The sequence below is a fragment of the Halictus rubicundus genome, chromosome 1 (genome assembly GCF_050948215.1).
Source record: "Halictus rubicundus isolate RS-2024b chromosome 1, iyHalRubi1_principal, whole genome shotgun sequence".
In the NCBI taxonomy this organism is placed as follows: domain Eukaryota; kingdom Metazoa; phylum Arthropoda; class Insecta; order Hymenoptera; family Halictidae; genus Halictus; species Halictus rubicundus.
In genome coordinates this window covers 22,650,865-22,674,763 of record NC_135149.1, presented here as the reverse complement: position 1 = coordinate 22,674,763, position 23,899 = coordinate 22,650,865, and the positions used below count along the sequence as shown (strand labels likewise).

Genomic DNA, 23,899 nt, shown 5'->3' with positions numbered 1-23,899 from the left:
AGATCTAGCACTCGTCTGGCGCATCACAGAGCTTTGATGAATAAAGAGCTATTCTACAACGGTTCAACCCCGTCGGACCCGCTATGCAGAATTATGCATATGGATTTCACATGCTCTTTTATGAATACTGACGTGCTTACGAGTGTTTGCTAGGTTAACCGCATTTCGGCTCCACTCTTGAGTGGATTTTGATACCGAAAGTTAAAATGAAGATTAAACTACGCGTTCGGAGAGATACCGGCTTTTGTAGGTTTCATTCGTCCCTCTGCAAATCGAATTGCAAAGCAATTTTTAAGAATTTGTTTTAGAACAATTATTGGATACATTGGAACTGGGATTTTTTGGGAAACAGATAGTCTTGAAGTACACGTTCAAAATTTTGGGCACTCCATTTAAAAAACTGAAGATGACCCTCGTATCTATACAGGGTGTCCCAGGTTTTCCGGCAAAACTACGAGAGCATATTCTGCAAGTAGAAATAAGAAACAAATGTTATTTGAAGTTCGGTTAGAAACGCTTTATCACAAAGATACAAACAAATGAAGTTGATTTTGTTAACGGCGGATTTTACTTCGCAGAGTATGAAAAGTCGAATGTGTTTACCATGTTTACTATCTTGGAATGATTCAACGTCAGTTTCACTTTTACCACAACACCTGTTAGATCAAGAAGTCGTGGCAAAAATGCCGAGAGTGTTTTCAAATGAGAAATACGCTGATATTCATCTAGCAATCCGCCGTTACCAAATTCCATTTCATTTGTTTATAACTTTGTAACGAAGCGTTCCTAACCGTACTTCAAATAACATTTTTTTCTAATTTCTAATTGTAGAACATGCTCGCGTAGTTTTGCCGGAAAACCCCGGGACACCCTGTATAAAAAAGCAAAATGACAAAAAACAGATTACAGATAACTCACGAGTTACTTGAAGACAAATTATTTTTCATAATACAGATTTCTATGGTTTTGTGCAGCGTCTTATTGTCGCGGAGTTTACGAGGCCCTTAGCACTTGAATGGCGACTGTAAGGGGCCACTGAAAATTCCTGTATCATTATTCAAAATATTTTTTACATTATTAAATTTATTTGTATCTAATAAATTACTAAACATTTCAGTACTAAATTCAGTAAAAAATATACAGGGTGGCCCACATAACTCTGAACAGCTCAATATCTCGAAAACTATGCCATCGATTGTAAAGTTCTTAGCCTTAAATTGCACGGAACTGAAGGGCCTTTCTGACTACATAAACGTGAAGTGGCCTCCCTTCCCCTTTAACGGGGGAGGGGAGGAACCTTTGTAATTTTAAATGGAACCCCCTATAAAATGTTACATATTTAGATTCTACCGGAAAAAACAAGTCAATTTTGTCTGAAACATTTTTTTGTCAGATACTTCCATGATGAGATATAACAGTTTGAAGTTTCGAGTTGTAGGTACTTGAAGCGCTCGGAAATAGCGTTATGGAATTATACGCGCTTGAGTCCTTTGCTTATTCGTGAAGAAATAAAATGTACTTTAAATTAAATGTTCAAAATGTCCACCACGGGCTTGTAAACATTTATTTACTCGAAACATCAAAGTTGTTCTAACATTTTTTAACATTTCGGGAGTCACTGAAGCGCAAGCGTCACGTATTCTTTGTTTCATATCCTCTTTTGTCGTCGGTGGTTCAAACATAACTTTGTCCTTTACATATCCCCATAAGAAAAAATCTAATGGTGTTAGATCGGGGGATCGAGGAGGCCATTGACGAGGTCCCCGCGACCTATCCATTTGTTCCCAAATTTTTCGTTCAAAAATTGCCTGGTGATGATTGCAAAATGTGGAGGAGCGCCGTCTTGTTGGAACCACATTTCTCTTCTAACGTGCAGTGGCACATCTTCCAAAAGCGCAGGCAAATGATTTTTTAAGAAATCACAATAACTTGCAGACGTTACAGTTTCTTGAAAAAAATAAGGTCCAATCACAAAATCTCCTATTAGGCCACACCAAACATTTAAAGACCATCGATGTTGAAAGGGAACACATCGCATCCAATTTGGGTTTTCCACGGCCCAATAATGCAGATTATGTCTATTTACATGCCCTGAATTCATAAAAGTGGCCTCATCGGAAAAAAGTATTTTGCACAAAAAGTCGTTTTCCACAACACCCTGCAGCCACTCACAAAATCTTACGCGGTGATCGTAATCTGCTATCGAAAGCTCTTGTGATAAAACCATGTGATATGGATGATACTTTTGCCGTTTCAAAATTCGTTGAATTGATGAACGACTAATATGTGATGTTTGTGCAAGTGTACGTTGGCTAATATGAGGATTTAATGTAATTGCAGCAAGAATACTGGCACTATTATTTTCATTAGTGACAGCTTTACTAAGCCGCTTTTCTAAATTATGAAATGTTTCTTAATTATGAAGCGCGTATAATTCCATAACGCTATTTAAGAGCGCTTCAAGTACCTACAACTCGAAACTTCAAACTGTTACATCTCATCGTGGAAGTATCTGACAAAAAAATGTTTGAGACAAAATTGACTTGTTTTTTTCCGGTAGAATCTAAATATGTAACATTTTATAGGGGGTTCCATTTAAAATTACAAAGGTACCTCCCCTCCGCCGTTAAAGGGGAAGGGAGGCCACTTCACGTTTATGTAGTCAGAAAGGCCCTCCAGTTCCATGCAATTTAAGACTAAGAACTTTACAATCGATGGCATAGTTTTCGAGATATTGAGCTGTTCAGAGTTATGTGGGCCACCCTGTATATAGAAGGGAAATATTCTAGGTCGGAAGAAATGTTTCGTTTTGGAGTTAAAATGGCTTCGAGTGCAAAGGGTTAAAGTTTGTTCACCCGATTAAAGGCGGGGAGAGTTTTTGAAAGTTTCTTCTATTAAAGGTACACCTGGCTTCCAGAGGATGAGGAATCAACGAAAATGGAAGGTCCTCGACCTGTACTGCCACCAGCGCCGCCGCCGCCCACTGCTCAAGCTCCGAAAACGAAGCACGTGAGCTTCGCCAGGTCGCATACTCTCACATCCTTTGACGTCCCAAGGAGTAGAAGTCCCCCGAGACCGCAGAACCAAGAACGGCTGATAGATTCCCAACCAACGATGCAGAACGCGATGCTCGCTTCGTCTTTACCTTTGATGCACCAATACGCTCCCAGCGAGCCACGCGTTGTTGTCCTCGGTGAGTGTCTTCTCCAATCGCATCGTCCGCCGGCATCAAACAAATTTCCACGGTCAATTCACCGCGCGTACAATCATTAGAGACCGGGGATCAAATTCAACGCGTACCCACGAATCCGAATCGATTTCTGCGCCCGTTGCCGTCACCTTATGCATGTAGACGAGAGACGGTAATAACCATCGGTACACCGAGCGCGTTCTGGCATGATCAAATATCCATAAACTGGAATTATGGGAGGTTACCTAGAGACGAATTTCGCAGTTAATATTAATGGTGGATGTTTAGGAACGTCGGAATAATACACAAACGTTCGCAACTAGAAGGATCAAATGTACGCAGATGTACTACATTATACAGGGTGTTTCCGAAAATTATGGTACAAGCGGACACGTGGTGATTCTGCATGCAGAAACAAGTCACAAGAAGGAATAACATTTTTTTTCTTCCTGACGCCTCGTTTCGGAGATAATCGAGTTTGAAAATGCACCGGAGACACGTGCTATTCGATAGCGATCGTCCGACGCGTCTGATCATGGCCAACCTATTCTACTGCCTGCATGTACTGTGGGCGTAAAAAGTATTCGCACACTTTTTAGAAACGAATAACTTATTTAAAATTGGCTCGAATTCTTTTTTCAGATTTTAGAAGGATGCAATGTGTAAATAATCTTTTTGAGCATTATTTATTTTAGCGATTCCTCACCGATTTCGATGACTTTGAAGCGTGCTGTCAATTTTTCATCGCAATTGCGAACTATAGCTTTAATAGCCTTCTGGCATAAGTCGTTTGGACCAATTTTTAAAAGTTATTCGTTTTTGAACGGTGTACGAATACTTTTTACACTGACTGTATCATGAGTAGGTAGACAAGCACGAGTAGGTGTTAGTTGAAATAGTTAAAACGTTAAAAACATTTTAAAATAGTGTTGCATTATTTTTTCAACCTATTAAATATATTAAGAAAGAAAATAAATTTCTAGTTTTCACTGCAGTTTGTTGCAATTCGGGTAAAACATTTTTATTCTGCCTTAAGTTCGGCTGTCCACTTCTAACAGAAGTTTGCTACTTCAGGAAAAGCGTGCGAGAAATCTTTTACTGATCTCACAATCGTAATCCACAGGTCAATTTTCACGTATTCACGCTCTTTCAGAGCTGACTCTAGGCTGACTTTTCAACGAGACACGTAGCCTCAGTCGTTCTTCAAAAGCACGTACACATTTCCTCTCTTACTAAATAGATCCTCACTGAACTAAGAATGCCCTTTAAAAAGGTGTTGCTATAGAGCGGTAGGCAGACGACTCTTCTCTTAAAGTCACGCATTATGGTATCAAGTTAAAGCATTCACGAGATTCACGCCTCGAAAGTTTATAGAACCGTGTTTTCAACACACGTCGCTTGTATTTTATAAAGTCCTTATGCTATCTAGCACACACGCGAATCGTTTATTTCATTATAATATACAGGGTGGTTCACCGGAATTTTTCTGTTTGTTCTTCAATTAATTTTAAGCAATATTTTAATTTTAATATTACCAGAAAATTATGATCCTCCCGTTAATGCGTAGCAATTTTATTTAGGAAGAACGCTGAATGTGTCGACTGTGAAAGATCATAAATGACCTTCATATGTTCTCTATGCGTCCGTCTACAAATCCGTCTTCTGCTTCTTGCGATCGGCCCAAACAATTTGTATGTTGCATAAGATCTGGAACTATATAAAATGTTTGTCTAAAATTAGGTAAAAATCGTAGTTAAAGTGGCCATTAAGGAATGAAATACTTTCCCTGATAATATATAATTAATGACTTTTCTTTCCACGGAAGTTCAATTTGCCTGGTCATTCAACAGAATTGGTTGCCAGAGAACTGTGCCCCCAATTAGTTCGAATAATCGAGGTTCCGCTGCACCACGTCAAAAGAAACGACCGCCTTTTCTTCGATTGCACTGCATACAGTCTGCAGATTATCGGTCCCGTTCAAGCATCATCTTCTTGCCCGATAGTCGGCTGTTAGCGCAATATCAGCAACCAAATTGGCAATATAGGCGGGCCTAGATATTGAATTCGTGTAGAACACGATATCGTTCCTGCCAGTAGTTTCATTGCTCGGATAGTAGACTTAAGTCGGAAGATGCGCGAGGCCGAATCCCTAAAAGCGTTGGATTTGCTTCCGAAATTAATTTCGTACGAAGTTGGGCAAATGGGCCGCATTGTTTGCCAAAGAATATCAAAATCCGCACGAACTTTGCCCCGATGATAGATACAGCAAAGATCCTTCACCCGAGGAAGTCTCCATTAATCAGTTTCGTCTTAGTTTATTACTGTTAATCGTTTCCCTTGTCGTGTTACGCAACAGGAACGGGCGGAACAGGGAAGATAAAATAAATGACGCAAGTTTCGGAAGTTTCGAAGCTTATATGGAACTGCTCAATCTTCCGTATGACGTTGGAAACTTGTGAAACACATTATTTTTCTCGTAGCTTGAACAGAGGGAAACAATGTATTTAGAGGTGCGGAAGTGGCATCCAGCAGACAATCGAATTTAATTCGATTAGAGGTAGGATAATTAATCTTTGCGATCGGTGCAAGTGCGCATCTTAATACAATAATACCTAGTGGTTAATTCCCTATCGGTGGCGGCCTCTTCGCCGTCCTGGGTATGTGACATACTACGCAGTGCTAATGTAGGGAGCAACTCAATAGGCATCTACAAAGCCAATCCTCCCATTATCTTAATATTCCCTTTACCCTTCTCTCGACTATTTACCATATGCTGCTCTGCGGCTGTTCCTCACAATAGGCACAGTTATTTAATAACAGTACTTTACGATTCAATTGCAGTATTTCCATTCTGGTACTTACAAAGGTTGGAAAAAGTATTCGGACACCCTTCGAAAACGATAACTTTTTTCAAATTCGACCAAACGGCTCGAGTTCTGTTTTTTAAAATGTTAAAAGGATTAATTGTCTAGGTAATTTGTAAACAGTTTTTCTTTTAATTGTCGGAATTGCGAAAAAAAGTAAATTTTTAATCATTTCATCTGTGCCTGTAACGATAATTGAAAACATGCCTTTTGTAAATTAAAGTAAGTTATTATACATGTACGGTTAAATTACAAAATAAATACGGTACTGTTCTTTTTAATCCTTTTAGTTTTTTTTTTAGCAGACAAAATTCTTGAGTCAATATTTCAGCTATCGATTTTGGATACAATTTAAACAAATTTAATGGCGCTTTATTCCTTTATGGAAAGTGATCTTTACATGCATATAAAACTACATACATTCGACTACAAAATGAAAAAGTATCAAGATATTTTCATTTTTGAACGAGTATGCTAATTTTAATAAATATTTCCGACTTGTATAGCAATAAAATGGCTAATGGAATGCTTTGTGACTTTTGGGACATTACAGCTTCATTCTGCAAAGTAATTAAACCGGTGCCGCATAATATGAAATAAAACACGCAACGAAGTCTTTAGATGAATGTAATCAACATGAATACTCTTCATAAAGTATTACTTTGTGTTTATGAATATTAAATTGTCACGACGAACATACACGTACGATGAATACATAATTACAATTCTTGCAAGTAATTATTCACAATAAAGCAACTTTTATGAGCTTGGTAACGACATTAATAATAAGCCAAGCTTTTGAAAATATGCTGATACGTTGAAATTATCGTTAATTAATATTTATCTCATTTGCCTTTATTTCTTGTAAATTTAAAATTTTGCTGAAAGAGTATATTATGTAAATATATACCGCGTTTGCCATTATATCTTGTAAATTTAAAATTTTTGTGCGAGAGTAAATTATACGAACACTTTAAAAATTTAATATTTCTGAAATTTCCTTTTTATATAGTTAGAACGAGATATGAGTAATTTTCATATTGCTAAAGCAAAATTATTAACATTCTTATAGGAACATTTCCATGATGTATTTGTTTTTATCTATTTGTTATTAATTATTCGTATATTAATATTCCTATATTAATAATTGTTAATACTCCTATTTTCACCTTGATGCCCTATATGTCATAACATCTCCTCCCCCTCATTCCACATGCAACACTATTTACTGTACAAATGAATAAAAATTGAATCTGGCATTATAACCGAGTAGCTGTTCTAATATTCGAACAGTCGTGTTTCCCTGCTTAGTTCGCATAATCGAGGTTCCACCGAAATGAGAAGAATGGCGAACTAAATTTTTTTAAAATAGCGCCACCGCACATTCGATTGCTGTTCCACATTTAGCAACTTTCTTCTGAATATAGTCGGTTCCGTGGCTACGTGTTCGGTGATCCTATAATTCGCAAAATTTCCTCGGAATTGCTCAAAGTTTTAATAGCTTTTTTTCTCCGATGCGCGTGGTTGCTCAACGATTTTAGCCAATTTAGCGTGAATTTCGTTTCAGAGAAGCCACCGAAACGCGGCGCGATGAAAACTCAGGCGACCCAAACGGAAATGCCGGCCGTGTTCCGGGGACGGGTTCCTGTCCGGCTCAGCCCCAGGACGATACACCGGGTGAAAATGGTCTCGCAGGGCGCCCAGACAAACGGCCTGTTCAACGGAAGAAAATTAACGAAAAGTTATTCGGAGGCCGGCCAGCTGGGCACGCCGTTGGGCGGCGGTCAAGCCGGAACAACAGGGAAAGAGGAAATAGAACACGAACCTCTCCACAGAACGCAGAGCGAAGAACCGCCGAGGTCTCCCTTCCTCGTCGACAGTCCACCCCCTCACGAACCCAGTGCCAGCGACTCAGCGGAAGAGATTCTAACTAACGGACTTCCGGAGCACATAAAGCACCCAGTAAGTTTCACATTATTATCATACTTTCACATAATATTGTCAATGAAGAGGCTAACTATACATTTAGCCCTTCGCGGTCCCACATCCCGCGAAAAAAAAACTATAAGCCATGCAGTCGCTGACAATAATACAGTAGTATTTCGATAACTGTCCGGTCTGCCGAGCAGTGTCGCCAGATCAGGGGAATTGACTCGAATTGAGGGGAATACAGTTACCCCCTCTCTGTCAGTACCGAATTAGTCACGTGACATTCTGACACATGCACGACAGAGATGAGCGCCGTCACCACGGAGCAGAGTTCTGCAGATTTACAATTGAATTACACCAGGAATTATAATTACCAAGTAATACACTGTAATCCAATTATATTGTAATTTACAATTCAGATCTTCATTCAATTAAATTACAATGTAATTCGTAATTGCAGTAGAGTACAATTACAAAATACTTTGTAATTAAATTACATCAATTACGAATTACGATCAGACTTGTGCAGATTTACAACTGAATTACTCCAGGAATTATAATTACCAAGTAATACACTGTAATCCAATTATATTGTAATTTACAATTCAGATCTTCATTCAATTAAATTACAACGTAATTCGTAATTGCAGTGGAGTACAATTACAAAATACTTTGCAATTAAACTACATCAATTACGAATTACGATCAGACTTGTGCAGATTTACAACTGAATTACTTCAGGAATTATAATTACCAAGTAATACACTGTAATTCAATTATATTGTAATTTATAATTCAGATCTTCATTCAATTAAATGACAATGTAATTCGTAATTGCAGTGGAGTACAATTACAAAATACTTTGTAATTAAATTACATCAATTACGAATTACGATCAGACTTGTGCAGATTTACAACTGAATTACTTCAGGAATTATAATTACCAAGTAATACACTGCAATTAAATTATATTGTAATTTAAATTCAAGTCTTCATTCAATTAAATGACAATGTAATTCGTAATTGCAGTGGAGTACAATTACAAAGTACTTTGCAATTAAACTACATCAATTACGAATTACGATGTAATTAAATTAAAATTTAAAATTAAAGAATAATAAAGTAACAGGTAATAAGAGGTTGAAAAATCCATGTGAAGGTTTCAAACGGAAGGAATTTATTGTTTATAAATTTGTAATATCTGAACAGAAATAACTTCTGCGTTACAAATTTTTTTAAATTTCAAACATAAATATAAAAAGCAGAGAAAGGAAACATGTCTCTACTTTACCCAGGTTACGATATATATTAAAGGAAAAAATAACGACATCATCATCTAATGAGGCTCATTAAACAAACATTAATATTATATGTGAGTAAAATGAAATACATTAGCTAATGACAAAAAACTGAAAAAAGGAACGTTTTTAGCTTACCACTAACCAACAATATAACCACTTTGATATATTACGAACAAGGACGAGGAAATTTTTCAAAGTTCTGGGCTATACATAATTTTGAAAGCTGTATTTTAATTAAATAGTATTTCAGCTACACATCTGATTAAAATAATTAGTAATTGAATTAATTGAAAGGTTTGAATTATGTAATTCTCCGGTAGAATGAGGGAGGAGATCCTTTGTTAAGGTTCTGAAGGGAAGATGTAAGTACTTTGTTTATAGGTGTTCTGATAAACAGGGCTTCACATTTGGCTTAAGGGCTTAAGAATTCATTTCTGCGGTGACAGAGTGTGCTGAATTTGCTTGTGACCTGTGAAATATAAAAAAATTGAAAAAGTAATTCACACCATAATTCTGAATTTTTGTGGTCGCTATTGGATATGAAACAATAGCTTTTCCGATTTTCGACTACACTTGCCGTACCGAGCGACGTAATCTTATGAACTTGAACGATGAAGCACAACAGAGAAGTCCATTTACTGGCGAGGTAAATGTCAACTGAATTTGCTTCAGTATAACGCGAGTGCGCATGCAGCAAAACCGACAAAGGATGTCATCTTCCCCTTCGGCTAGAAAGTTCTCTCTCATGATGTTTGTTCGCCTGGCATGGCTCCGTCTAATTACAGTTGTTTAGGTCGTTGCAACATCATTTAACAAACACAGGTTTTAATAAATATGTTATAGCTAATATAATAAATAAAGAAATATAATAAGAGTCGACGGTTTTTTCATAATATCTCTTTCTGCGAACGGGTATTTTTGGTATGTTGGTTTATAGAGCTAGCCGGAGGTTACTATGCTGTCTACATAATCAATTAAATCGTCACCGAGTTCCGGAGGGGATTTCATCGTATACAAATTCGAAATAAATTTCAGTGTGAAGGAGAAAAAGTGGGTTCTGAGAATCCCGTAGAATAAAGGAACGTTTGCTAAATCAAACATATTTACATTAATTTATTTATGTAGATACATTTCATTCATTTGCAAAATTCATAAAACATATATTTTTGAAAACTTTACCGTAAATATAGTCGGCAACAAAAGTCTACATACACTTGCTGAAATTCTCATATTTAAAACGAAACAAAGATTTCGCGGACATTTTACGGAATCTGATTGATTTGTTAGTTTAATGGTCACAGATTTGGTTGTTTATATCTACACCCAAATAAATGACAACCCGGCAATCACGAAATACAAAGATTTTCATTTTATTTTATTTTTAATAAAACTCTTGAAACAAGTAACAAATTATTCGATTTTAGTTCGTGGAGATTAATGTATAAATATGTACAATGTTTAATCATACGTAATTCGATCAAACGTAAAAGCCAATGCATTCACACATCTACTTTAGTTATTTAAAAAGAAACTAAACATTTTTACTATGAATGAATACATGATTTCTAGTTACATAAAAATGTGTTCACATAAAGTCACGAACAATAGTGAAATAAATAAAAATAACCGGAACATATTTCATTTTCGCTGTATGTATAATTATGCCTAAAAATATACAATTTAACCGATAAAACATTAACATATTTATTATCTTACGGTCAAGTAATTTATTGAAGTTTAATTAACACCACAATGAATTATACTATACGGACATTCCCACAAATGTATTTATCAAAGGTATTGTCAATTTAAACACGCCAATTACATTGTTAAAGGCCCGCAGCAATTAGCGTTATCGTTGCAAATTTTATCATCAGTTAGTTGCGCAGTTAATTTCGCTATGAATTCAATTGATTTTATCAATGACCGCGATCCGGTTAATAGATTAAACGTTTGAAACATGTCAGTGTAACTTTCGAGAATCGGCAGACGTGCAGGAAGTATGACAAGCGGATGTTCGACAGATTGAAGCGTCCAACTTTATCATCTTGATCACCTGTTCCTCGCTCGGAAATTAATTATCACGCCCTGTATTTTTCCAAGGTTCAAACCAAAGGGTCGGAACAGGTGTGCATGCTTAGATTGGCTGGGATAAAACATATTTTCATGATTCCCTAATCGATCGGGATCACTTTCACCCTTTTGCCATATTCGTATCTTGGCAAGATCCGTATATTCTGTTGAACTTCATATTTACACACGTATGTATTTCGCAAACGATGCGTGGAACAATGCGTGTATAAGAAAACCCTCGTATTTATCCTCGTTTGATTCGGACGCTATTACGCGAATACGTCAGAATTGCATGTATTCGCGTAGGCAGATGGTCGTTGTCGTTGTCGAGAGACCGACACGTCGCTTCAAACTGACTGAGGAAGTCGCATCATCCATACAATCGGCCGAATAATCGGAGGAGTTGCACGGATGGAGACAAACGCTAAACCTCGGTCTCTCCGCCATACCTAAGAGTTTATGCCTCGGCAGGATTCGTGGGTTTGGAACAAACTCCGGTGTTGCGGAGAGTGGGCCCGATCGTGCGAGATCCGATCGCTTTGTCGCGACCCGACTAACGAAAATAGAAACAGCCAACCGGCCCGGCCGGGATGCTCCGGAGGGAAGCGATTGGTGTGCCTACTCATTAGCAACTCGCAAAGATATGAGGAAAACAATCAGAAGATGACGGCACGGCACGCGTGCGTTGGCTGAGCGACACTTCGATTGTCCAGACGGGAATATGAGGTATTATGCGCGAGCGAAGCGGCAGAAATTGCACGTCAACTCGCAACCGAGTTCACTTCTCACAGGGGCAAGCAGGTACAAGAAACAGATACCAGAAATGGCGGCAGGGCACATAAATGCGAGCTGAGCGACATTTCGACTATCTGAAAAAGCCTGGGAGTTTGTGCCGCGGGAATGTGAGAAACGGAATAATTCACTCGATCTTACACTGTTCATTTACGACGCGGATACTTATTGCGAAGCTGCAGTGACTTCGAATTAATAGGATAAACGATAACGAGCTGTCCGTTAAGGATGCGCGCTAATCCGAAATCTCGAGTCGAGTCGGGAAGACAAAACTTTCTCGGGATCTCTTCCTGTAAGAGTTCGGATTCTTCTCGAAATAATCGGGATTCGTGGAAGAGTCGAAATTTCCGCAAATTCCAAGAACCGACTAATCATTTATATTCGTTTTCCTTGATACGTTCATGGTTTCGGAGTAACATATAAACATGTGTTTGACTGTGTATTTACATATTTTCTTTATATTCGAGAAACGGTAGTCGGGTTCACAACATTTTCGGGAATCTTGAAATTTCCGAGAACTCGACTTGACCCGATCGACCTCTTCCCGACTCGTCCCGAACAACGGATTCCCGATATTTTCGGGTCCTCGCACACCCCTACTGTCCGTTCGACGAGCTTCGCTTCGAACTCGACGCTAAATATTTGAATTCCTATGCTTGCACAGAGCAAGTTACAAGTGCTATATAAGTTTCTACGTTTTTAAATTTCGCAATAAATTCGTTTAATCGCTTTTGACTACTTCGCAGTTTGAGACGCGTACGCACCGACGCACAGTGCGGACAAGTGGGGCACATCTCACTACACGTTTATATCACGATGTACGAAAAATTCCTTTGGCAAAACTGTATATTAGGAGGAAATTGATATTATTAATCATTTAAAAATCTTTTAACAATTATTTTTATACATAAATATTGTGAATTTTTTTGAAATCTATTAATTTTATTGTTAAATTTCATTTTTTTTTGTGAATAATTACCATTACATATGCATTAGTAACCAAATTTAGAGTTTTTAAAAAAAATTTTGCCACGGCCGCACTCTCTAGAGCGTCAAAAATCGGAAAATATTACGTTAACTATGAATGAGTGTTGCAATAATAATTCTGTGTAATGGAAAGTGCTTACCAAGGTATATGCATTCTTTTTACATTTAACAATTGCATATAACTTTATTAAATTAATTAAATTACATTTAATAATTGCATATAAAACTTGAAATTAACATATAACAAAAACGGCAAAATATATCCTGAGATTCATATATATTCGGATATATTACTTATTATAGTTTAAGAATTTTATTGTTTTCTTTGCAACTAACTTCTACTTTTAATTTTATAAACTTTTTAAGAAGTGTCCATACCTTTCCTTTAGGATCTACCGTGGAAAATTTGTTAATCTCTTTGTAAATTTATTAGTTGTGTTGTCAATTTTGAAAATATTTTGAATAATGATGCAGCAACTTTTAGTGACGCCTTACAGTCGCCATTCGAGTGCTAAGGGTTAATAATCATATAATAATCATTTTTATGCATAATACAATTTTGCAATAATTATATATCAATCATTTTTATGTGTTCTTAATTTGTTTTTAATACATGTTTTATACCTATTGGAAAAGTAATAAGAATGTAAAGATAGTTCGAGATTGTTTGGAAGAACGTGAATAGGGATTACATTCCAAGTACTAAAAATGAGTCTGATAGCGAATAGCGGTTTGTTAAGTTTGTTAATTTTGTTTACTGCTTTTATAATTTGTTTAAGTTTCTTGGTTCATTTATTATTAATTTCGTTTTAAATTTGTTAGTTTTTAAAAATAAATTTTTTTTATAGAAAAACGGTTAATTTTTTGTTGAATTTATCAATTATACCGATAAATTTAATTTTCTGTAAAAAAATTTCCTATGTATACATACATTAATAACCAAATTACGAGAAGTGCCCAAAAACAGGCCTATTGATATCTCGCGAACGCGTGCTTCTTGGATCGCTCCCAGACATACAGTGGGAGCTTCCTGCAGCTCGCATCGATCTCCTTCGATCCGTATCGAGTGGGGATCGATGCGCACGCGTCATGACTAGTGGGGCAATATCCTGCGGGCTGTTACTATGACAAGGATCGCGAGTAACATGGCGGATTGCGGTGGTGGGAATCGATATCGCTGCTCGATATACCCCTTTCTTTTCAAGATTACAGGTTCAGGCACCCAATCAGTATGAACCCTAGGAATCTACGGATAGTTAACACTAAACCTACCAAGTACAAAAAATATAAAAATGAAACGTCTTATAGAAGGGAGAAGACTAAAATTTAAACTTTGCACGATTTCCATTATAATATATGCTTAAATAAACAAGTCAATTCAGTAATTTCCCATAAAAAAAGCTTTTTATGATTTCAATAATTGCGAAATGGAAAACCGGTCATTTGACCGTGGTAGGTTTAGTGTTAATCGTCGCGCTTCAAATACAGCGACGTAGAACGGTATGCAACGATATACGGGAATTCATAACGAAACGAAGTTTGCACCGACGCGTACTATAAAACGGAGCATGGCACTTTTGGTTTGCGCTCAAGAAAAACAGGAACTAAACTCAACACTGGCTCACAGCTGAACAAAATAATACAGTCTGTGCCGGCGCGAAAGATTTCGGAACTAAAGCAGTCTTTTCGTCTTAACCAGTCTCCAACGAACTCAACTGAAACAGTCTTCTTTCTTTTTTTAAAGAACGCAAACTAAAACTTCATTCTTTCACAGTCTTCGGTGTGATTCTTCTTCTTCGGTCTTTTCGATTAGGCTCTCCGTGAGCGTTTGGCCAAAGGATCGACGGGATCGTCGATGCGGCCATGCGGGATCTCCGCAGGGGGAATCTCGGTTTCCTGGACTTCCCAGGACGCTTCTAACTGGCCCTGCCGCTTCGCCGGGATGGGCCCCGCGCATTCCGCTTCGTCTGCTTCGAGAATCACCTCGCAGGAAATGTCGAGCTCTCCCTGGTCTTCGGCGATGAACCCTAAGATTTCCTCAGGGTGGATTCGGCATCCCCTGATGCTCCTGCCGGCGCCCTTTGACTCCGTTGATGGCCCGTTCTGTGGTGTCTGGGTGCGGGCGCGGATCCGCCTTAGTGTTGCCTGCGTCGCCACCCCACGCGCGTATCGTCGGCGCCGCCAGTATCCGGGACTCCATGAGCCCGCCACCTTTGTCGTCAGAGGTTGCGACGGCGGGTCGTGGAACGGCAGATCCAACCCCGTCTGCGTTGCCCGGGTCACCATAGTCCAGGCCGCGTATGCTTGCGTGCCAACGTCACTTGTGTTTCTCATTGCCATTCCGGTAATTGAATAGCGACTGTGCTCGCGGATCGGTTATCGCGTCCTTATATACTGGTCTATTTACGAGGGTTTCCGAGAAAGTGATGCGACCTCGGTAATGCGCACCATGGATTCGTTGTTTATATCCTGGTCTCTTTCCAGCTGGTCATAGGGCTCGCGCACGTCGAATGGAAGATCTCTCGGTCTATTATATACAGGGTCATCCGTTTTTAAACGGCCAAACGTCAACCAGCTGTAGAGGACCCCAAATGAAACAACTTTCACCCCTAACACTTTTTTCGATTCGGTCTTGATTTTTAGATAATTGCAAAAACCCGTCATTTTTTGCGTTCACTTAAGATTAAATATATTAGGACTGCAATTGTGTATCTTGATGATTTTTCCTTTGTTTGGTTTAAAATAAATAGGGGCATCTTTTTTATTCGGTCAACTTTTTTGTATGACCTTTGGATCTTGGGTTTTTTGACACGGGGCACGCCGCACAGTGGGCAATTTGGACAAAATCGGATTCAAAATCAAGGAACTTTCGATAAGAATGAGGTAGAGCGATGAAATTTTTTTTAAATGAAAGCTGCAACTTTGTAGAATATGGGAAAAATAGAGAGATTATGGTACGAACGCTTTTTAACCTCGAGAAAATTCGTTAAACGCGAACAAATTCAAGAAAATTTTAATTTTCCAATACCACGCGCGGAAAAAATTTTTTTTAAACATACTATACATCATTTCCCATAGATTTTTTCACGCTGATTTCAAATCTGGTCTCAAAATTTGTCTACGACCTCAGGATTTTGCAAAAAATAGATTTTTGTGACAAAAACTGATGAAGTCATTTTTTCGTTGAAATGATTGGATGGTAATAATCTCTCTAATTTTCCCATATTTTACAAAGGTTCAGCTTTCATTTAAAAAAAATTTCATCGTTCTACCTCATTTCTATCGAAAGTTCTTTGATTTTGAATCCGATTTCGTCCAAATTGCCCACTGTGCGTCGTGGAGACTGAATGAAATAACTTGGAATCAAAAAAAGTGTTAGGGGTGAAAGTTGTTCCATTTGGGGTCCTCTTATAGCTGGTTGACGTTTGGCCGTTTAAAAACGGATGACCCTGTAGAGGCTTCTTCGTATGAACACAGACGCCCGCCTCTTTTTTTTTTTCTTTAGTGGGCTCCTATGAACCATCGCGTGATACGCAACATTCATAACCGACTTGGCGATTAACAACACGTGACGTCCAGATCCTATCGCACCTGGGGTTTCCCCGCTACGTGGTGTTGTCGACACTCGAGAAGACTGTCGCATCCGTCGGATTGCTCAACTTCCTAGTACCCACCGTTTACGAGTCCTGGGTTTTTTTTCGTTACTCATACTAATACTCTCCAACGTCCTTGTTCGTTGAAACCTCGCCGTCCCATGGTCCCCGTCAATTGTGAAACGTAACCGGTTCTTGGAAAGACATCAATACGTTTCGATATGATTTCTAAAAGGTCCTGGTTACTAGGACGAATATTCACGACTCGTTGGTTTATGCAACTCCTCCGATTATACGGCCGATTGCATGGATGACGCGAGTTCCTCACTCGTTTGCACAACATATATAGCGACGTGTCGGTCTCTCGGCTACAGCAAAGACCATCAAGCCCACGGTGACACAAGAAATTTCGACGTATTCGCGTAATCGTATACGGATCAAACGGGGACTCCTCGGCCCAAGCGTGGAGTCGGCGCGAACGATAAGCGGAGCGCAAGGAATCCGTGACCGGGGCACGTGCCTGCATTGCGTGTAAATACGCGGGTTCTCTTGTACACATCGTGAGAGTCGATACTCATTGTCTCATCCATGGTTGCACACATCGTCTGCGTCGGTAACTATTGCCACGAGTAAATATAAACAAAACATACGGATCTTGTTGTCAGGTACCGATCTCCAACAATCTTTGACTCTCTGCCTGGAGGCGGAGCTACTCTCTCCTTATAAACTAACGAGTCGAGAACAATCGGGACAGTAGCCACTTTTAGCTAGCAGGAAATCATGTCGCTATATATGTAGAATGTTGGTAAAAGTTTCATAGAAAACTCTTCCCAAATTAACGGAATGAAGAAGTGGGAGAACGGGCCAATCATGGCCCGAAGGACCGCGATTTGGGCAAGCCTGACGTACTATGCGTCCATCAGAAGATAGCAGTGAGAAACTTGTAGGTACCACATGATATCCCTACTTCGCCACACTCGAATCCCTACCGTATATCCCTACCGTTGCTATTGGCCTAACCGCTTGACAAAGACAGCAAAGCACGTATCGAGTGTGACTGGAACAGAGCGATGTGGTGACGCTGAGCACCTACAGTGACGAGCAAAAGTGTAACAACGCTTCGCTAGTTTTACATAAAACGTGATAATACAACCTATTTTTCAATTGAATGATAAAGCTTAGGTAATAATAATTATATGGTGAATGTGAGAAACAAAACATAACAGTTTATGTTAGATAACATTAACAGTATATATAATATTTTACAAAAATAAGGATTTGAAGCAATGTTTACAGTTTTGCACGTTTCATCAGAAACGGTTAAGATAGTACACAAATGTTAGGGAAATGAGATTGTCAACAAACACTGATAGGCAACTGTAGTAAGACACGTTTAGACTGGTGTTTACACAGTTTTTCTCCTATTTGACAGTTAGTTGACAAGCGCAAGTCAAGATGAAACCACTTAGTGCACATAAAAGAGACAGTATCATTTCATTGTGCGATAAAGGTTTTTCACTGCGACAAATTGCAGTAAAATGTGGTGTAAGTCGTACGATGGTTGCAAGAATAAAGAAAACCTATGGACGTGTGTGAACTTCTTCAAGAAACGGTAGGCCGCAACTTGTTTCTGACAAAGCTGCACGTGAAATTGCACATCGTCTTCGGTCTGAAAGTCATAAAACTCTAAAAATCGCGGCTCAAGACGTTGGAGTAAATGCAAATGAGTGGACCATTCGCCGCTCCTTAAATAGAATCGGGTTAAAAGCAAAAGAAAAAAAAACGCAAACCAACTCTTTCAGACAAAAATATTAAACTACGAAAAAAATTTGCTCATACATGCAAAGAGTAGTCAACAGAAGACTGGAAAAGAGTTACATGGCCTGACGAAACAAAAATTAATAGATTTGAATCTGACGGAAGGTCTTGGTACTGGACTTCATCCGAAAATAGTAATCAAGCAAGTAGCATAAAACAAACTATGAAGTTCGGGGGTGTCTCAATTATGTGTTAAGGTTGTTTTATTCAGAAGGGTGTTGGTCCCTTAGTTCGGATAGAAGATATCATGTGCAAAGAGCATTATTTAAATATTTTGCAAAATAATTTACCTTCTGTTGTTAATTCTATTGAATTTGCTGAAGATGAAGTAGTATTTCAACAGGACGGGGACCCTAAGCATACTGCAAAGATAGTAAAAACCTGGCTAGGAAATCAAAAGTTTTCTGTGATGAAGTGGTCAGCACAAAGTCCAGATATGAACCCAATCGAAAATTTGTGGTTAATTGTGAAAAGAACGCTAGCAAAATATGACAATCAACCTTCAGGCGTTCATGAATTGTGGAAAAGGACAGAACAAGAATGGTACAACATTGAGCCGGAAATTATTAAAAATTTAATAGATAATATGCCACGCAGGCTAGAAGCAGTACAAAAATGTAAATGAAAATGGACAAAATATTAATTTAAAGCTTTATTTCGACGAGCACAATTAAAGTGCAAAACTGTAAAAATTGTTATCAATCCCTATTTTCGAGAAATATTCCGTATATTATTAATATTAACCAAAATAAACTGCTGTGTTTTGTTTATCCAATGCACTTTGTAATTATCAGTACCTAATCTTTATCATAGAAATTAAAAAATAGGTTGTATTATCACGTTTTATGTAAAACTGGCGAAGTGTGTTTACACTTTTGCTCGCCACTGTCGAAATCACTGCCATCTCCCGATGGACGCACAGTACGTGACAAATTCATTAATTTCCATGCCGTTGATTTGGAACACGCCTCGACTTTTGTACACGAAAATGTCAAGTTGTGAAATTTTAATTCATCGAACAAGAATGTTATTCTTGGCGTTTGCGACATTGTATCGCGTCGAATTACGCAAAATTGATTAGTTCCCAGACTTGTTGTACATAAATCGATGGAACCGCGAGCAGTTGATTTCGCTCTATCAACAGGAAGGTCGGGCAAGAATCAAATTTCGGAGCAATTTACAGGAGATTGTAATGGTGGTGTGATCGAATTATAGTCTAGTAACAAAATAGAGCTGGCGTAAAGCAGAATCATGTTAGTGTAGCGTAATTAAAGGACACACGCGTCGTTGCGGATATTAAAATATTGATCGATGCTTCCCACTCCAGTTGCGACTCTTACCCATCCCGTTTGTGAAATGACGAAATGCACACGGTTTGCTTGCGCGCAGTAATGTTCCATAAACAGTCTGTTACATTTTAATTACGATTAATAATTACACACGGTTTCAATTACGCTCGCCGATACACGTTGTTGTGCCGGATGAATTATAAACGTCCGTCTGACGATGTCGCTGAAGGTATTGTATGACGTTCCATAACATTTCGTTACGGTTCGATTCGGAATTACGAGGGCTCGACTGTGTTTCGGTGATGCCGAAATTTGCTTGACACGACAGATTCTACGGTGCTTAGTATTCGTTTGGTTTCTTTGTCTCCAGTCCGAAGGTCAACGGAGGTCCATCGACGTGGAGGACAAAGAAATCCTCATAGACTTTAAGCCTGCCCCGGTGTCGCCGGACGCGCGAATTCTCCTGAACCGATTGTCGGATTCGCCGAGGAGGCTACCGCCGTTGCAGAAGAGCTTCTCCGACGGTAAAATCCGGATCGAGAGGCGCGAGCTCGTCGCCGAAGTCGGCGAACCTTGTTATCCTCACACGTGCAGAAGGAATCACCCGGACCCCTGGGGCAGGACCGTCAGAGCACCCGTCCAATTCTCCTCGACGCCAGAGGACCTGTCCTTGCTCAGGGTCACTCCGCTCCACGACGATCATCCCGAAGAGGCAAGTAGAGCATCTCATTACTTTACCGCGTCCAACCTCTAATGGCCTTGGAATAACGTTCATCGCGTTGACTGCCGAACCAGCAAATGTGCCAATTTCCACGAGCATTATTCGATACGTACGGAAACTGGGGAAAAAATTAAAAGAAGAAAACAAATCATTTTAGAAATTGATAATTGTTATATAATTTGATACATTAATATTTAATACGCGCGTCTGATCAGCAAGTTTTCACTTTAACAATTGAGCTGCTGAAAATTATTGTTGGAATTCGCTCACGCGAACGATCGACCGTTTTGTAAACTATTGGTTTCCCATGACCTTTACATTATCGTTACATTATTTATAGGCAAAACGGTTCAAGGAATCGATTCGTATAAATAACATAATATATCGCTTTTATGGAAAAGTATTGCAATTGCAATTTTATGTATACACTTGCTACTTTTGTGTTTCAATTCCGATCTAAAGTGAAGTAACCTTTATTTAAAAAAAAAAACTCGTACGTTTGATTCAATTTCTAGATATTTCGCTCTGTCCAGATATTAATGGGAATCAACTGTGGACCCCTTCGTTCAATATCCCCTGTACAGGATAGCAATCTCACATGTGAGGTTCTAATACATAGTTTCTGGTCGAACACGTGTATCGACTACGTGTATATACACATATAAACTTCAAACGTGTATACGCGCCTTTTTTTTTTTTAAATAGAAAACGCGAATTGATATTTCGGCATACAAATCATACAGTAACTGAAAGTGATCGTATACTATAAACCAATAGACGGCGTTCGCGTTGCCGATAGCGCCGTTTTGAATATTTTACAGGCGAGTTATTCGTGTCGCAATGCAACTACCCGTTCAGTTCAGCCGGAGCTAAAGGGTTAATGTTTCTCAATAGAACTGACCACACGATCGTTTTTCACACTGCGTGCCATCGACGTATGTCGGCAACAGGCAATCGATTACTGTGAGAACCGAAACGCAAAAAGGCTGAAAGATGCAACCTATTGCTCACTTAGACCGCGATTTTTTTATACACATACCGCAGGCGATTAAGTAATAATAAAAGCGTCAGTCAATTTTGATAAAAATTCCCGTTTTTTTTTTGTGCGATGATCGATTTCAATCCGTTGTCATAAATTCGTTCGCATTTCTTCGTACGAAATTCATTCGAACACCAGCTAATCGATTATGCATACAGCATTTAATTATATGATCCTCCGTTATTCATCCGCCATTTATCTCTGTTAATTATCCTATTACTTTAACAGAGATTTTTAATCGAAAGCGTTACTTCGTGTAGCAAAAGAATGCATTTCATTACAGAAAAGAATGAGGAAAACTATGGAATTTCAAGGAACAAAAGTATTTGTTCCTTTTTTTTTGCGGAAAAGTGTTAATGTTTTCATTCCGATTGAAATTCTTGCGAAATTTTATTAATTTATTCGTGTTATAAAATATCAATAAATTCTCGTGGAAGGCGTAACTCTCGTGTATTGCGGTATTTATATAACGTGGTTTCGATATAACACGGTTCACGAATTTGTAGCAATCCTTGCATAACGCGGCGCACAGGCATGCATGCATGCTGACAAAAATACGTAGTGGTGTGGGAGTCGCAATTTGGTGGCTGGCTGTACGACATGTCGCAAAATAGAGAAGTATTGTTCTCATACATTCCGAAATATATTTAATATTCCGTGCCTTCATCTGCAATGACCGAATATTTTCTATACTTTTTTACATTCATATAAAAATATTACTTGTAAAAGTTCCACGTCTTTCTAAAATACATTGACCATTTATTAATTAAAACATTAACGTATCGGCTGATGGTATTAATAATTTTATTTTAAACTTTGCTTTATTTTAGACTGTTGAACTTCCTTTTCAAAATCTTAAAACGATGCGGTATTTGTAATTTATTTAACGCAAAACATTAAAATTAAATTCTATGGCCAATTTCGGATAGAAATATTTTATCGTGTAGCACTCGAGGATTGCATTTAATTCTGCTACTTCTCGAGTTAATCCATAAATTGCGGTTATACGTAATCGATGACAGTCACTAAATTATATTTTGGTTATACAATATTTCTTATGACGTAACAAGGTATCACACGTTGCGCAACAATACTGCATCCACGCAAGTAATCTATAAACGCCGGTGTAGTTAATTTCAACCATATATCCTAGGTACTCGACTACTCGTGTTTCCGATACTATCTTATGCTATAAAGTATTGCACGCACAGACTCGACGAAATTTAACAGGAATATTATGATGGGTATATTAAATAATGATGAACCTCTACGAATGATTTATATCTTGTCGTTAAACTGCACTTTCTGATCAATATTTCATGAGCTATTAGAAACCGTTAATGTAGTTCGTCACCGATAAAACTGAACGCGTTAGAGAATATTGAATAAATCCGTAGAAAGTTACGTTCCGCGGTAAACTGTAGAACAAAATTGAAAAAAGAAACGATAAAACATGGAAATTTGTATATTTACATTTTAGCAGAAAAGGAGTAACAAACGTTGCATTTTTAAATGTAAAACACGCACGGGAGGTTCCATAACGTTACAACAACGCTCGTAACACTCAAGCCACTCTTTTTTTCTATCTAACCACACAAATAGCCTGTGCATAATGGAAATTCTGTCGCATAAGTGGAGCAAAGATAAAAGTTGCATTGTGTTCTCGATAGAACTTGTATCGGAAAACTATTGGGGGATACTACTTCGGATGAAGTTAAGTGAAGTTAAAAAGGAAGCTTTGGTGTACATTTGCAAAAGTACATCGTAACTTTCTAGTAAACGAAGTTGAGGAACGTTACGTATGCAGAGACAACGAAACGTCGTTTTTCTTCCTCCGAAGTGTTTGCTTGCAATACGTGCGTACCTATCCAAAAATTAATTTTCTGTGCTCGCGCTTAAATTTTCTTTTTGGTGGGGGAACATGGAAGAGAGAAGTCTTAGGTAAACACGGAGAGAAATTCCGCCAAGCTGTTCTTTAATTTTAGAGATGTTACACTCGAGGAAATACAAGGAAAATGTCGGAAGAGTTCTGCGAGTACTACATAATGGAACATCAACGAAGGATTGCAGAGAGAAACAGAGCGTTTCTCTTCTGCAACTAATTATACAGGTTATCCTGGGGCTTTCCGATGAATTGCGGTGATTTATTTTTTACAGGAAATTGAGAACAAAATATTGCGCAGTCTTGAACAAAAGTGTTAACATATAGCTCACTATTAATTCTACAACTTATAATTTAATGTGTATAATCTCACTGAATTCATTTATTTAATATTTTTTGTGGAGTCTGTTATAGATATAGT

The 23,899-nt window shown here is 38.3% G+C and overlaps 1 protein-coding gene across 1 annotated transcript in view; it reads left to right on the top strand.

Moving 5' to 3' along the window:
* LOC143355418 (uncharacterized) overlaps positions 1 to 20,590 on the top strand; it is a 40,248-nt gene extending 19,658 nt beyond the window's left edge. Inside the window, exons 3-5 of the mRNA XM_076790245.1 lie at positions 2,901 to 3,193; positions 7,622 to 8,016; positions 20,207 to 20,590. Of these exons, the coding sequence (XP_076646360.1) occupies positions 2,901 to 3,193; positions 7,622 to 8,016; positions 20,207 to 20,590 (1,072 nt within the window). The remainder of the gene's footprint in view (positions 1 to 2,900; positions 3,194 to 7,621; positions 8,017 to 20,206) is intronic.
* Positions 20,591 to 23,899: the final 3,309 nt, after the last annotated feature.